At 49.7% G+C, this 16315-nt stretch overlaps 1 protein-coding gene across 1 annotated transcript; it reads right to left on the bottom strand.

Annotated features, from left to right (window-relative positions):
* Nucleotides 1-5204: 5204 nt before the first annotated feature.
* Nucleotides 5205-14197, bottom strand: LOC126036882 (olfactory receptor 14C36-like; the record flags this gene model as incomplete). The annotated part of the gene is made up of 3 exons (XM_049797096.1): nt 5205-5375; nt 6019-6123; nt 13556-14197. Coding segments are annotated over 3 exons (918 nt in total), but the record flags the coding sequence as incomplete, so codon positions are not given.
* Nucleotides 14198-16315: the final 2118 nt, after the last annotated feature.

Genomic DNA, 16315 nt, shown 5'->3' with positions numbered 1-16315 from the left:
GGCCCTACCTGGAGCCTTTGGCAGAAAGCACCTGGGGAGACCCGTGGCCGACCTCTGGGGTTTTGGAGTCGGGGATATCGAGGATCCGAGGCTCGCTATACTCCAACTGAAAAAGAGATCTTGGCAGCATATGAAGGAGTTCGAGCCGCCTCAGAAGTGGTTGGTACTGAAACACAGCTCTTCTTAGCACCTCGACTGCCAGTGCTGGGCTGGATGTTCAAAGGGAAAGTTTCCTCTACGCATCACGCGACTGACGCCACGTGGAGTAAGTGGATCGCACTGATCACACAGCGAGCTCGCATAGGAAACCCCGGTCGCCCAGGAATGTTAGAAGTGATCACGGACTGGCCAGAAGGCAAAGATTTTGGAATGTCGCCAGAGAAAGAGGTGACACGGGCCGAAGAAGCCCCGCTGTATAATAAACTGCCAGAAAATGAGAGGCAATATGCCCTGTTCACTGATGGGTCCTGTCGCATTGTGGGAAAACATCGAAGGTGGAAGGCTGCTGTATGGAGTCCTACACGACTAGTCGCAGAAACTGCTGAAGGAGAAGGTGAATCGAGTCAGTTTGCAGAGGTGAAAGCCATCCAGCTAGCGTTAGACATTGCTGAAAGAGAAAAGTGGCCAGTGCTCTATCTCTATACTGACTCGTGGATGGTGGCAAATGCCCTATGGGGGTGGCTACAGCAATGGAAGAAGGGCAATTGGCAGCGCAGAGGTAAACCCATCTGGGCTGCCGCACTGTGGCAAGATATCGCTGTTCGGATAGAGAAGCTAGTGGTAAAAGTACGTCACGTAGATGCTCACGTACCCAAGAGTCGAGCCACTGAAGAACATCAAAACAACCACCAGGCAGATCAGGCCGCCAAGATTGAAGTGTCTCAGGTGGACCTGGACTGGCAACGTAGGGGTGAGCTATTTATGGCTCAGTGGGCCCACGATACCTCAGGCCATCAGGGAAGAGATGCAACATATAGATGGGCTCGAGATCGAGGGGTGGACTTGACCATGGACACTATCTCACAGGTCATCCATGAATGTGAAACATGTGCTGCAATTAAGCAAGCCAAGCGGCAAAAACCCCTGTCGCATGGAGGACGATGGCTGAAATATAAACAGTGGGAGGCCTGGCAGATTGACTATATCACACTCCCACGAACACGCCAAGGCAAGTGCCATGTGCTTACAATGGTGGAAGCAACCACTGGGTGGCTGGAAACATACCCTGTGTCCCATGCCACTGCCCAGAACACTATCCTGGGCCTTGAAGAGAAAATTTTATGGCAACACGGCACCCCAGAAAGAATCGAGTCGGACAACGGGACTCACTTCCGAAACAACCTCGTAGACACCTGGGCCAAAGAACATGGCATTGAGTGGGTGTATCACATCCCTTATCACGCACCAGCCTCCGGAAAAATTGAACGGTACAATGGACTGCTGAAAACTACATTGAGAGCGATGGGGGGTGGAACTTTCAAGCATTGGGATACACATTTAACAAAAGCCACCTGGTTAGTTAATACTAGAGGATCCGCCAATCGGGCTGGCCCCGCCCAACCAAGAGATCCACATACTGTAGAAGGGGATAAAGTCCCTGTAGTGCGCATGAGGAGTATGTTAGGAAAGACAGTCTGGGTTAGTCCTCCCTCAAGCAGAAGCAAACCCATTCAAGGGGTTGTTTTTGCTCAAGGACCTGGGTACACCTGGTGGGTGATGCAGAAGGATGGGGAGGTTCGATGTGTACCTCAGGGAGATTTGATTTTGGGAGAGAATAGCCAGTGAATTGGGCTGTATGATATTTAACTGCTAAATAACCTGCCAATGCATGTCATTGTATCTATAGTGTCTATATGCCATATCAAGGGTATTATTGTGAGAATTATCCAAATGACTACAGGATGGACTTTTGAAACTGAGCCAAGTACAACAGCGATAGAACTTGAACTGGCACCCACCAACTTCCTCAAGATCAACATCTTCGACCTGCAGACCAGGGGCATGAGTTGCACCAAATGTACTAGCCACAAGTTCCAGAGGCAGCGTACAACAACCCAACATCTCACACCATCTCTCTCTTATCCTGAAGAACTGTTACAACAGATAGAGCCCCAAAATTGATGGACACATTAGAGGGATAGCCCATAGGCTAAAGGAACACCGTGTGTGTGTGTGCGAGGTCAGGGGGTGGAGTCCATATACTTATATATAAGACAAGGAAAGTTGTAGTGGTTGATTGGAAAAAAATTTAAAAAGTAAGATCTGGGCATGATGTAGATGGTATAGAATAAGGGGTGGATAATGTCCTGGGTTCAGCTGGGATAGAGTTAATTTTTACAGGAACCTGGGAGGTGGGGGCATAGCCGGGGCAGCTGACCTGAACTAGCCAAGGAGCTATTCCATACCATGTGACATCCTGCCCAGTATATAAATGGGGAGCGGGCCGGGGGGTGGTCTCTGTTTTTTTTTTTCGGTGGGGGAAGTGGCGGAGCGTCGGGTCCCGGGTGGTGAGCAGTTGCACTGTGCATCACTCTTTTTGTATACTTTTTTTCATTAGTGCCGTTGTTGTTGTTGTAATCTCTTTTGTGTTTGTCCCAGTAAACTGCCTTTATCTCAACCCTCGAGGTTCCAGTTTCTTTTCCTTTTCTCTCCTCCGTCTCCTCCCCATCCCACCGGAGGGGGGCGGAGGAGTGAGCGAGCAGCTGCGTGGTCCTTTGTTACCGGCCGGGCTGAAACCACGACAGTCCATGTAATGATAAATCATCGCAGCAGGCCATAATTGTCTTAACGGTAGTAGTGCTGAGGCAACAAAAAGTTGACACATTGTTGGACTATTTTTCATGCCCTGGGGGAGCACAACCCATTCATAGCGCTTGGCTGGTCTATCCTTATTGGTGGCAGGTAATGTAAAAGCAAAGCGTTGTGTGTCAGACGGGTGCAGGAGTATGGTGAAAAAACAGTCTTTCAAATCTACTATTAACAGTGGCCAATGTTCCGGTAACGTCGAGGGAGACGGCAAACCTGGTTGCAAGGCACCCATGGCTTGCATCTTTTCATTAACCTTGCGCAAATCATGTAACAGCCGATACTTGCCCGATTTTTTTGGTATGACAAAAACGGGAGTATTCCAGGGGCTGGTAGAGGGTTTGATATGATGTGCAGCTAACTGCTCTTGTATTAATTGATGTGCTATAAGCAGCCATTCCTGGCTTAGCGGCCACTGCTCCACCCATACAGGCTCATCCGTAATCCAGGCCAATTTCAGGGTGGGGGGCTGCCGTGCAGGGGCCGCTGCCAGACAACCGTATCGGGGGTAGTAAGTATCACCCCCCACTGGGTCATACACTCTCTGCCAATCAACATATTTACGCCGTCAGGAAGAGGTAAAATCATTACTGACAGGGTGGCTGTCCTTTTTTCCGAACTAATTTTGACAGGTTGTGCACTGACCATTGCCGTTGATGTTCCTCCTATTCCATCCACTCCGCTAAGGCTCGGTTTCATTGGCCAGTGTGAAGGCCATACTCTAATAGAAACAATAGTAACATCGGCTCCTGTGTCTAGCAAGGCTTTTAATCTAAGAGTGTCTGAGCTGCTTGATAAGGTAACCGTCGTGACAGGCCATTGTGACATGTTTAATGTAAGACATACAATATCTCCCGTTGAGCCAAAGCCAGAGTTACTTCTGAGTGGCTGGAATATCTGTGTCTCTCCTGTAATTTGTTGGGTGAGATTAGCCAAGGGTACAAGCTGTGCAATTTTACTACCACTAGGGATAAACAATGGTGGATATAAGGTATAGGCAACTATTTGTACTATGCCTGTAAAATCTGCATCAATAATACCTGGGAGTACTAGGATACCTTTTAGCCCCGAGGATGAGCGCCCTACTAACAGGGCTCCTAGCTTGTAATGCGAGCTATGTAAAGGACCATGAGTGGTCGTAGGGATCTTGACTGGCCGATTATTAACTAATGTAACGTCTATTGCTGTTGCCAAGTCAACACCCAGGCTCCCCCTTGTGTCTGATTGTTCAAGCTTTGTGGGGCTGCCATTGTTGTCTGCACGCAGCTCCCCTCCACGCTCATTTTCCCGTTTCCCGACTGCTTACAAACAATACTAGAGTGTGTTCCAGATTGGCTACGTTTACACCATATGGATGCGCGACAGGCACGACGCATGTGTCCTGACTGTCTGCATCGGTAACACCCCCCCCAATTATTGTTTGGTGGTCGTGCATTCCCATTTCGACTACAGGGCTTTGAACTCCCTAAAACAGGTTTTAATGTGGCTGCCAAGGCTTTTGGTTTGTGCTTGCACTGTTTCCTTTAATGCTTCAGTGGCAAAGGCAGCCTGTTGCCCTACCTCACTATTGGATACTCTCTCTAACATCTCTTCTATCGGCGCAGCCTTAGGTAAGGTTGATAAAAAAATTTTGCCTTTGAGTTGGCATTTTCATGTGCTAACATGTGCAATAATTGTGCCCTCATCTCATCGGTTAAATCAGGAGCCCGTTCTAATGCCTGCACCAAACAATTAACAAAATTCCCATAGGGATCTTGCACCCCTTGCTTAATGCTCGTAAAAGAAGGTGGTCTCTTTTCATAGGGAACGAGGAACAATGCCTGTCGGGCAGCATCTGCTGCAGTGTTATGCATTTCTGTCAGAAAAGTGAGTTGTATGTTCGGGTCCGCATACGGCCCTTGGCCTAGAAGCATATCTATTTGTACCCCGTGAAGGGGATCTCCGGCGGCTCGCAGTATCGCCACGACTCGCTGGCATTGTTGTTCCCGCTCCTTTTCCCACAACAAATACTGGGATGGGGATAAAATCAATCTCACCACAGACATACAATCGCTAGGGGTCATTACATTGGCCCCAAACACGTATGTTATCAAATGTCTAGATGCTTCGGAGAATAACCCATATTGAGTAACTGTAGCCCAAACTTGCTGCATGAGTTTCCAATCAAATGGCTTCCATTCTGCCCCTGGCCGGCCATTTGGCAATCGTGTTACCACAACGGGGCATGCTACTGCAGAGGCAGCTTCCCAATCCCCTTCTAAGATATCATCTTGGAGAAGTGCATGCCATCGGCTTTGTGGAGCAGCGGGTCGCATTGTTACCCCCCCAGCAGCCGTGATTTGTACATCTCTCACAGGGACGGAGTCAGATATCTGCAGTTTCTGAAGTGATCGTGCAAGTCAGGAGTATGAGTCATCCTTCTGCGCAGCTGGTGCTGTTGGTTTCACCATCTGTGGTTCCGAGAGGCAGGATGGATTAAAGGGCGGTGGCGGGGGCGCAGGTGGTTCTGCCCAGGGCTGGCCGTGGCCGCAGCTGGCGGTGGCCATTCCATGGCCAGCTGACATGCGCCGCTGCAAGGAGGCGGGGGGGCGGAAAGAGGGGGGAGGAGGGAGGGGAGAAACGCGGCGGTTCTTGATCGTCTCCCGGGCTTCCCTCGTACTCAGAGGAGGAAGGCTCAGTGTCTATTGCCGATACTGATCGGGGCTGAGATTCCCTCGGGCCGCAATTGGCACTCCCTTGTTTAGGATCGCACTGTCCTGTTTCCGGGTCGCCAGGTGAATTACTTAAAAGCTCAGTAGCTGACGCTTTCATAGGGACAACAACCCCTCTAGCGGTTTTCGTGGTTTCCAAGTTGAAAATACGTGTGGACTCAGGAATAGTAGTCTCAGTGCCCAACATTGTGGAGGCAGCCTAGGCCATTTTTTTTTCTGCTACCATTTGTAGAAGGTGATTCATTACTTCTCGCCAAGTCTGTCCGAAAGCTTTTGTGGTACGACTCCCCTTAATCGTCTCATCCCACAATTTATCTCCCAGTTCACGCCACTCTGTGACACTGAACATAGTCTCAGGAGTCTTAAAACATCCTCTCTCTTTTCCCCAATGACAGAGCTCTTGGAGCTTTCGTGTGCTCACACTGGCCTCTCGCTTTGCGAGAATTTCCATTAACAGTGTGAGTGCCACTTCTCGATCCAAAGTAAATAAAAGCGGTCTTACCGATGCAGGTCCAAACTGGTGCATGCAGTTGGATCCAGCTTTCTGGCCAAATTCTCGCAGATGCCTCCTGCTCCACTCCTCCCGCCTCCGTCTGCTCCGCCGAGTCTTGTGAGAAGATTTGAGAAGCCCTCCGTCTGATCTTGGCCCAGTTATAACAGATTTGAGGGTCCCTGTTCGGGTGCCAAATGTCGGGAAGAACAGCGGGAGTCAAGAATCACACTCAGTATGAGTTAACATCTTGCTCGTTTACTGTTCAGATGTCTTGACAAGACTGACTTGTCCACGCGCCTTATACAATACTCTAATTGGTACAATACCCCATTTCACGTGACACTACCTTATTCTCTATTGGCTGTGCAAGCTTCTTCACAAGGTGTCCAGCAGTTACTTATCTCATTCTTCAGCATCCAGGTGTTGTTTGTCAGGCTCTTCTTATCTTCCTTTTTCCCAGTGTACAAGGGCACAGCGTCCTTGTCTGCTTCAGCACTTTGTAAACTTATGCTTCGTTCCCAGCTAAAGGCTGGATTGCTCACATGCCTTTGCCCAGCCAAGAAATCCTCAACAATTGGGATCACAAATGGGGGAACTTTCCCTGCCCCTGACTCTACCCTTGCCCATGCTGTGCCTGCAGAGTGGGGCTGTGGGACCATGTATGGGCAGCAGGGCTGGTCCAATACAGGGACAGAGCGCTGACAGGGGCCATGAAGCAGCTGCCAGGAGGTGCCATCATGGACACTTGTTCTCACAGTTGCATACCAGAGGCTCATCACTGAGAACTTATAGCTATTTTGTCAAGTAAAAAGAAAATTATAAAGTTTTAGTTCATCTTTGAGAATTCAAAGGAGTTCTCTTTCAGCACTGTCTTGTTAATGGTAGTAGTGATAGTTCCACTAATTCCAAAATGTCCTTGAGAGCTTTGATATTTTTCCTTGGTTCCAAACCTCAGGCTGCTCAGACACGGAAAGTACTACCTCAAAGCTCTGCAAACCAAATCTCTCCCACCTTCTTTCATCCACACTCTTTTATCCCAGGACACTTCTAACCATCATGTCAGCGGACTACTTGGTCTCTTTTTTACCTGGGTGAAGTCAGGGTGCTCCCTCATAAAGCCTTCCCTACAAAAGTCTTCTCTACCTGCTGATCCTCCTTGTATCATCTCACACAACGCACAGCTCCAACTTCCTTCTGCAGAGCTCTGTGAGATGGACAGTTTTCCTGTTCCTTTCATGAGAAGAGGTGACAAACAGGAGAGACTCCTTGCCAGGAAGCCAGAGCTTTGGGTGTTGCTCAGCTGCTTCTTACTGGCACTTTACTCCGACTCTGTTTTTCTGTATTTGGTGTTTTTCTGTAACTACTCTTTCTGCAAAGAAGATCTTAAAAAGAGAATGATTTCATAAAAGATGGGCATAAAGGCCCTGTTGTAGACAACAACATTTGCCATGAGCTCTGGAGGGATTCAGGAAGATAGTTAATAAGCACCAAGAATATGTAAGAATCTCAAGGCCTCTTCTGAAGAGTGAGTGGCTCTGAGCAGCAGTGATTGGCTATATGTAGGGCTCAGAGAGAGGGTTGAGGGATGTCAGTGAGAAACAAGGAGGTGGCACATGGCTTTAGCAAATCCTGAAACCCTCTCTGAGGCCAGACATGGAAAGCAGTGGATGTCTGTGGATGGGGAAGAGGAGGAGGTGTGTCCTGGGAAGATGTCAGGAAGGAAGACCCCTCTTCTGCAAGTCAGGGATGAAAGAGATTTTTCCATGTTGTGTGCATGCCTAGGAGATGGAGAATGCCTGCTGATTCATGGGCACTGACACTTCAGAGAGGTGCCCGGCAGCACTGATTTTACTGAAAGAGTATCACAGGACCTCAAAACTACAGTAGAGGTTTAAAGGGACAGGACTGGACCCAGTATTGACCCCTTCAGTGCACCACTGGTAACCTGCCTCCACGGAGACCTCGTGCCACTGATCACCATTCTGTGGGCCGGCCATTCAGCCAGTTTTGCAATCCACCTCACTGTCTGCTCATCCAGTATCTGCTTCAGCAGCTTCTCTATAGGATTTTATGGGAGACAGTGTCAAAAGCCTTACTCATCTACCAAGGCAGCCATTGCATTGGAGAAGTTTATCAGGTTATCAAATAGGAATGGCATTTCTTTTCATCGGCTGCGCTCTGGGCCTCTGTGGTGTATCAGCTGGGGTCTGGCACTTGGAGGGCCATGATGTTATGCCGCTGTAGAGCCCATAGTGATCTGGCCACCTCAAAAAAGGGATGATAGGTGGTAAGTGCTACCAATTTTGGACATTGCTTGATAGCAAAGAAATAAAGTGGACTGTACCCAACCTCCATTGCTCTCAGCTCTGTTTAGATATAAAATGCAGATGTCAAATGTTTTAATATAAACTTGTCCTGAGAACAGCTGCACCATTCAAAGTCTTCATAGGTAATGCATTTCAGAAATGACTGTATAAATCTAGATTTATGTAGAGGGAGAGAAAGGGTAATCAGCTTGCTCTTCCACACCAATGGACAATAGAGAAAACAACGATGAGGATTTATAGAAAACTCTCAAAACTCTGAAAATGATGACTTCTTACACACTTATTACACCAAGCACTTTTCTGCATATGTTTCAACATCTACCTATCATCTCCACTCACGGGTTGATGCAGTTGCTGACCTGGGGGTGGCCACTGCCTGCAAGATACCCTGAGGTAGCTGAAGACCTCTCATGGAACAGAGAAACGTGAGGCAGGACCAATGGCAGAATACCTGGAGCATGAGCTGGTGGACAGGCAGGTTGCATCAAAGCCTCTTGGCTGAGACAAGTGATTTCTCTCCCTTGACTGGAAAGGGAAGCCTGGGCAATTGCACCCAAGGTGTCTAGTTTTAGAGGTGATCACTCTCATCCCTGCCTTCACCTACAAGGGAGTCACCTGTAATTTTCCAAGCAGTGAATGGAAAATAAGCGTGTCTAGATGATGCAGAGTCTGCTTAAAGACATGCCTATAACCCAGACACGTCGAGGTTGGTTGGTGCAGATTTGGCTGTTCAGAAGGGAGCTTTTCATTCCCTTTGTCTCTTTGCTTTCCTCTGAGCCTTGAGGGAGCTCGTGACTTCAGTGTGTGACACGCTGTCTGCAAAAGAGCGAACATGGACAAACAAACAAAAAAATTCAAGGACAGGGAACTTTTGGGGAGGTCCTGGCATCTGTGACTAAACAAAAAATGTGTTTCCTGTTGGTCTAAGTTCTTTCTCTGTAGGAAGCAGGTTTCAGTGGAGGTAATGTGGACTTAATACTTAGCTGAGGAATGGCTTTTAGTTTTTACTGAACTATGCCTTCTTTTGGTTTTGCTTGTTGGCAGTTAAGAAACAGCCTTTGGTGTCTGTGTGTCACTCATTCTCCAAGTAAAACAGCTGGGAATTGGTGCCAACAGGCTGAAACACGCAGCTGCAGCCTTCAGTGGCAAAAGCTCAGATTGGAACAGGGCTGCTCCAAGTCCCAGGTGGCTGATGAGAGACATGGTAGGTTGGGGGTAGGGATGAAGACTGACCATAGGTTGTGGAACATGAAGGCTCAGGCTTTTCACATCTGTTCAGACTGCTTTAGGATATGCACAGGATCAATATCAGTTAGAGTTTGCTGATATCAATTCATGTATAAGCAGAAAAATAACGTGGAAAAAAAGAAACCCTTTCTTTTTGGTGTTGTTTAGTGTTCATATCATTTCACTTTGATTACACTCCTGAAACTGCTCTAATTAACCACATCAGAATTGAAGACTTAAAGGAAAATGATGCACAGCGACTGGACATGTTAGGGTGTTTTGCATGTTAATGAGCCCTCTGGTGCTGACTTCCTGAACTGCAGATCCTGAAAGATTGAAGACACCCCTGGAGAATTAGAAGTCAGCAGCAAGCCTCCAAGTTTCCGAGTGTGTTAGTGGGCTCCAGTGAGGGCCATCCCTGAAAAGGCCATGGAGGGAATGATCAGAGAAGGGACTGTGCCTGGGGGCTGGTGAAGCAGGAAGTCAGAGGCACTGCTTAGAGGTGGAAAATCATGCGTGGAATGTGGCTGTGAAAACCCTTGTTGTGTTTCACCAAGCGGGACAGCCAAACCCTGACCCCCATCCTCTGGGAAAGGGGACCCATTACCTCATGGGATGCTTGTGGCTCTTCTGGGGAGCAGTGGGATGTGGCGGGTGTGCAATGCCGAGTGCAGGACAAGATCAACAGAGGGAAGGTGAAGAGCCAACAATGCCCTGGGACTATAAGAACCTGGTGTCTTCTCATGGGCCTCAATGGAAGAGACAGCAGCCAGGGTGGAGAGGATAAGGATCCCCCCAGACAGACATTAGCTACGTCCCCCTTTCCCCAACCCACTCGGGCATTGGGATCTCCCAAGCCATACTGATACCATTTTGTCCTTACTGGCTGTTGCTTCAACCACACAGCTGTGGTTAAACAAGGATTAGCCAATGCCCATGAGTGCCTGACAACCTGTCTGCCTTCAAGTACCACCATCACGCCTCTCTCGCATCCAAGCTATCACAGCTCCACACGTGCTTGAATCTTCTCTTTCTCTCTCTATGCCAGCTCTGAAATACCTGTCCTCCTTCTGCCACCTCAAAATCAAAACTCAACTTATTTCACTTCAACAGGATGCCCCGCTACCCCGCTGCCAACACTTCAAGTCTCCTACCAAAGATAGGAGAAGTTGCATATGTTTGTGTTTTGAAAGATAAATGCCTTAAATTTTCAGTGTTTTTTTAAATAGATACTGATAGTACTGGGGAAATCACAAAAAACACCTACCGAAGAATTCCTGATATGGTCAGAGCTGTATGTATGGGGGCACACGAAAAGCAGGCCTGCACCTGAAGAGATTTATTTCTGTGGCCAGGGAGACACTGAGAGCTCTCGCTTATTCGAAAGCATGAAGGGGAAGGAAGGGCAGCATCATTCAGGGTGGAAGCGAATACAGAAGTTTCCTGACCAACATTCTGCACAAAGCAGGACTGGACCAGATTACTCAGGGGTTTATCCAGAAATGCTTAGTCACTTTCTGGGATAGAGCTGGCACAAACTCCCTGGGAAACAGATTCCAGCATTTGACTATCCTCATGTTGGATATGTATTTCGCTATATGTGCACTAATGCCCTTCTTTCAGCCCACTGCCTCTTGTCCTTGTATCTTGTACCATGGACACAAGCCTGACTCAGTCTTCCTGTGAACACTGCAATGCTGCTACATGTTTCACCCAAGATCTTCCTTTCTCCAGGCTGGACAAGCCCAGCTCCTTCAGCTTCTCCTCACAGGTAAAGTCTTCCTGCCTCGGACCATTATGAGGACCCTTCGCTAAAGTGGATCCAGCTTGCTAACATCTTTCCTATTTTGGGATCTGAAATCTGGACACAGTGTTCTGTAGAATCTCTTCCCACAATCACCTGGCCATGCTCCCACTGATATAGCCCAGGGTGCTCCTGTCCTTCCTTGCTTCCAAGGCACATGGCTGCATCCTGTCCATCCCGCTGTCCACCAAGACCTTTCCAAAAGGCCTCCTTCCAGACAGGCAGACCCCAGCTTGTGCCATTGGCAGGATTAGTCCCCTGTAGGGGCAGAAACTGGCATCAGTCCTTGTGGGACTTCCTGACTTTCATGCCAATGCATGCTCTCTTCTCCCTTGGAGCCTTTCCCTGAGCACAGGGGCCTGGAGACCATTTCAGTAAAGACTCAGGCACAGCAGGCATTCATTCCTTCAGCCCCAGCTGCATCTGCTGTCCTTATATCACCTTCCCCTTCAGCAGCAGCCCTGCATTTCCCTTGTTCAGCCTTGGTCTCTCAGAAGTGACCAAAGGTCTTCTGTTTGCTTTTGACTTCCCTTGCAACCAGCATCTCCAGGTAAGCTTTTCTTTACCTACGCACATACCTCCACAACAAAGGCAATAGAAATTCCTGGTTTCTACCTGTCCTTGCTGACACCTCCTGGCAGCTGCTTCGTGGCCCCTGTCAGCGGCGTGTCCCTGTGCTGGCTCAGCCCCACTGCCCGTACATGGTCCCACAGCCACAATGTGTAGGTGCAGCGCGGGAGAGGGTAGAGTCAGGGGTGGGAAACTTCCCCCCATTGTGAGCCCTATGATGGCCTTCAGAAAACAGTTCCCCCATGACCCTCCTACTTTTGCAGCTACCCAGCACCCAACCCCTGCCTTGCCACAACATTGTCCCGTGTGGAGCTTTGCAGACAGCTCTGCTCCAGGGTCTGCTAGGGTATGGGGAAGGAGCAGGACTGGGCAGGGCTGCCCATTCCCCCAAACCAGCTCTTGGACCACCAGAAAGATGGAAAAGGCCTCACAGCAAAATTCAACTGTAAACCTGGAGTGACCGGCAAGTGCTGGAAATGGCCAAAAAGATATGCTGGGGGTGACAAAAACCCTGAGGCACCTTTCCTGTCTGTCCACACCACCAAGGGCACAGAAAGGCCTCCTCTCCTCTGCACCGGCTGCATGTCTTCCATGCTTTCCACAAGCCCTTCCTCTGCACCAGAAAACGTCGGTGTGAGTCCTCACCCTGCATATTCACACACTACAAGCTATACACTGATATTTTTATCTCCCAGGCACTTTACAGCCCAGCAGAGCTCCCTCTAAAGTCTCGCCACTTCCCTTAACCTCCCTCTGCCCAGTGCAGCCCAGTGTGACATGGCCCCACAGCAGTGCCCACCACAGGGTGCGGCAGAGCTCTGGGCACTCACCCCAACGCCCCAGACCCTCTGAAGGGTAGAGCAGCTCCTCGGGGGTGGAGAGGGGTGAGCTCAGAACATGGGGGCATCCGAGGCACAAAGCCTGAGAAGACCCCCTTGTATGATGGAACTGCTGCAGTGGAGGCCAGCTGTGTCACACAAGTGCCCACTGCCTGTCTTTGCCTGCGGTCACAGGCCTGTCCCACAGCAGGACTCCAGCCATGCTTGAAGAGCACAGAAGTCTTCCACCAACCAAAGGTTTCAGAAGGAAAGCATGGAAGTGGGAAGTCCAAGCGCTGGTGCTCCCTGGCAGTGCTGCTGTGCCGGGACTCCTTTCTTCTTCCTCTCTGGACACGGGCACGGATCGCTGCAGCTGCAGAGAAGGTCTTCGAGGAAGGGTCTCAGAAAAACAAGTCACTGCAGGGCCCTTTATTTTGGTTAAATACACAGAGGGTATGGCTCTTCATTTGCACAGCCTCCAGGTCACAAAAAAGCTGGATATATTGTGAATTAGAAACCAGAAGAAGTAAGACATTTCTTTGTGGAAAGCATTCAGAAAAGTAAAATAAAACAAAACAAACAAAAAAATCCCCAAACCAAAAGAATTAAAGAAGGCATGAAATCCAAAATATTCATAAAAGAAACACCAGAAGAGGCTGGGCCTGTAATGAGATATATTATGAGTAATATGCAAAAGACAACATGTAGTTTATTCCTTCTCAAAGGTACCCAGTGATTAGTTTTCTCAGGGCATCCTTGATCTCATGGTTTCTCATGCTGTAGATGAGGGGGTTCAAGACTGGAGGCACCACTGAGTATAGTAATGCCACCAGCAGGTCCAGGGATGGGGAGGAGATGGAGGGGGGCTTCAGGTAAGCAATCACAGCAGTGCTTACAAACAAGGAGACCACGGCGAGGTGAGGGAGGCAGGTGGAAATGGCTTTGTGCCGGCCCTGCTCAGAGGGGATCCTCAGCACAGCCCTGAAGATCTGCACATAGGACAGCACAATGAAAACAAAACAACCAACAGCTAAACAGACAGCAACTACAAGTACCCCAGCTTCCCTGAGGTAGGCATCTGAGCAGGCGAGCTTGAGGATCTGGGGGATTTCGCAGAAGAACTGGTCCACAGCATTGCCTCGGCAGAGAGGTAGTGATAATGTATTGGCAGTGTGCAGCACAGCATAGAGGAACCCACTGCCCCAGGCAGCTGCTGCCATGTGGACACAAGCTCTGTTGCCCAGGAGGGTCCCGTAGTGCAGGGGTTTGCAGATGGCGATGTAGCGGTCGTAGGCCATGACAGTGAGAAGAAAATACTCTGCTGACATCAAAAAGACAAACAGAAAGACCTGTGCAGCACATCCTGCATAGGAGATGGCCCTGGTGTCCCAGAGGGAGTTGGCCATAGCTTTGGGGACAGTGGTGGAGATGGAGCCCAGGTCAAGGAGGGAGAGATTGAGGAGGAAGAAGTTCATGGGTGCATGAAGGCGGTGGTCACAGGCTACAGTGGTGATGATGAGGGTGTTGGCCAACAGGGCAGCCAGGTAGATGCCCAGGAAGAGCCAGAAGTGCAAGAGCTGCAGCTCCCGCGTGTCTGCAAAAGCCAGGAGGAGGAACTGAGTGATGGAGCTGCTGTTGGACATCTGCTTCCTCTGTGCATGGGGTGCTCTCAAAGTAGAAAAAAGACAGTGAAGAGTCAGGGCATTATTCTCTGAGCAATACCAAAGCCATTTTCCATAGACCCTCCCATTTTTATACACACACAGACCCTTTTCCTTTTCTAGGAGACCTTCCTTCAGGTCTGTGGCTGGAGCCCAGCTTGGTGCTGGCCGAGTATGCAATGAAGAGCAGGGCCTCTGCCCATGGGCTCTTGAAAAGTCAGCCCTGCTCTGCAGCAGTGGGTTCATGGGATCGGTGGGGGAAAGGGCCAGTCTGGTGTCTGACTTTGTCAGCTGAAACCCCTCCTAACACAGAAGAGTTTGTCAGCATCTGCACTCTCAGTGCTAAGGAACCAGGAAGTTAAAAGTAGTTTAAGAGTTCTAGGTTTTTTTACAGCTGCCCACATCACCCCTGGGGAGTTTTCTTTGATCTCGGGAAGCTTCAGCATGTCTGCTGAACTCCGGGAGAACAGCATGGGCCAGGCAACTCAAGAGGATTGCCTGTGGCTTAGTGCAGAGAGAGGGGGAGCTGCTCTGTCCTTCTGTCTAGTTCCCACTTTCACTGTGCTTGCACATTTCTAAGATGGGCGTTAATCACACTCCCATATTTTACCCTGAAAAGCCACCAGACACTGCTAAGGGCAGAGACGTCCACTGCAGACCACCAAATGTCTCCCCATTTCTCAAAGTCTCAGCACCCTGCTTCTAGCTAAGGACACACTGGGCTCATTTCACCACTCCAAGAGCATTTCCTCAGTCATAGCATCTCTGTGCTTCTCCATGGGGCTTTCAGATCACAGAATGCTGCTAGGAGACAGGTTTGCATCCTGCAGGGCAGCTAACAGCTTGGAAGGACACTCGGAGGTGACAGGCAAGTGACCTGATGTGATGGCATCTCTGTAAGGGAGAATCAGCTCATTCCCCAGCCCCACAGACAGCACTGAGCATAACCCCTCAGATGATAGGAAAGCTGGGACACTTGTTCCCATGGACACAGCTGCATGGGAGGACCCACAAGATCAGTGTGTGACTCTGCAGCTGAAACTCCCACCCCAGAGAACCTGACAGCAGGAACAAGATAACAGTAACACAGACAAGTGGAGAACCAAGGAAAAAAGCAGTGATTGATTGGTTCAGAGAGGCAAGGGGAGAGGCAAGGGAAGAGGCAGCTGAAGTCTCAGGGAAGAGTAACCCTCGCCTAGTTGTGCATGCCACCTCCCAGACACCAGCACAGCCAGGCAGTTGCTCTCAGTCCCTGTGCTCCTATCAGACTTACTGATCCCTCAGAGTTACAGCTCAGGAGTCTCAGTGAGCTGTCCAAGCATGACAAATCCATCTGCTTTTCTCCCCCCCAAATTCCCCAAAGCTAGGACACAGAAAACACAGACTCTGGAAAGCTCCTTAACTTTATAGCAATCCCTGGTGTGATCTTCCCCTTGAAAAGTGCCCTCGGAAACGTCCTGGGGGTGATCTGGAGCTGTGAGCTGCCCTGGAGCTGTGAGCTGCCCTGATCCACACAACACCCCCTTGTCAGCAGAAGGACCCTGCCCTGCTGCAAGATGCTTCTTCCACCAACAGCTTCTCCGCTGTCTGCTGTTAGAGTTCCCCAGGCAGGCAGAGTACTTACCCCGACCAGCGGCAGAGTCCCTGTCCCAGCACACAGCCCCCTGGCCGCAAGGACCCTGCTCAGAAGGACAGCCCTGGGCACCCCTGGCTGCACACCCACCTTCACACTCTGCAGCCATCCCCGGGTGAAGGCAGCTGACATGCCCTGTCCCTCTGAGGGTGCAGCAGGGAAGCTGTGCTCCAAAGAGCGTCCTTTTTCTCTGCACTGCAGAAACTGTGAGAGTCCTCCTAACAGAACCCATAGGCTGTGGGATGTGCCAGCATTAGGAGGTCATT

The sequence above is a fragment of the Accipiter gentilis genome, unplaced genomic scaffold (assembly GCF_929443795.1).
Source record: "Accipiter gentilis unplaced genomic scaffold, bAccGen1.1, whole genome shotgun sequence".
Classification (NCBI taxonomy): domain Eukaryota; kingdom Metazoa; phylum Chordata; class Aves; order Accipitriformes; family Accipitridae; genus Astur; species Astur gentilis.
The sequence above is the reverse complement of the archived record's forward strand: the minus strand, read 5'-3'. Positions and strand labels throughout refer to the sequence as shown.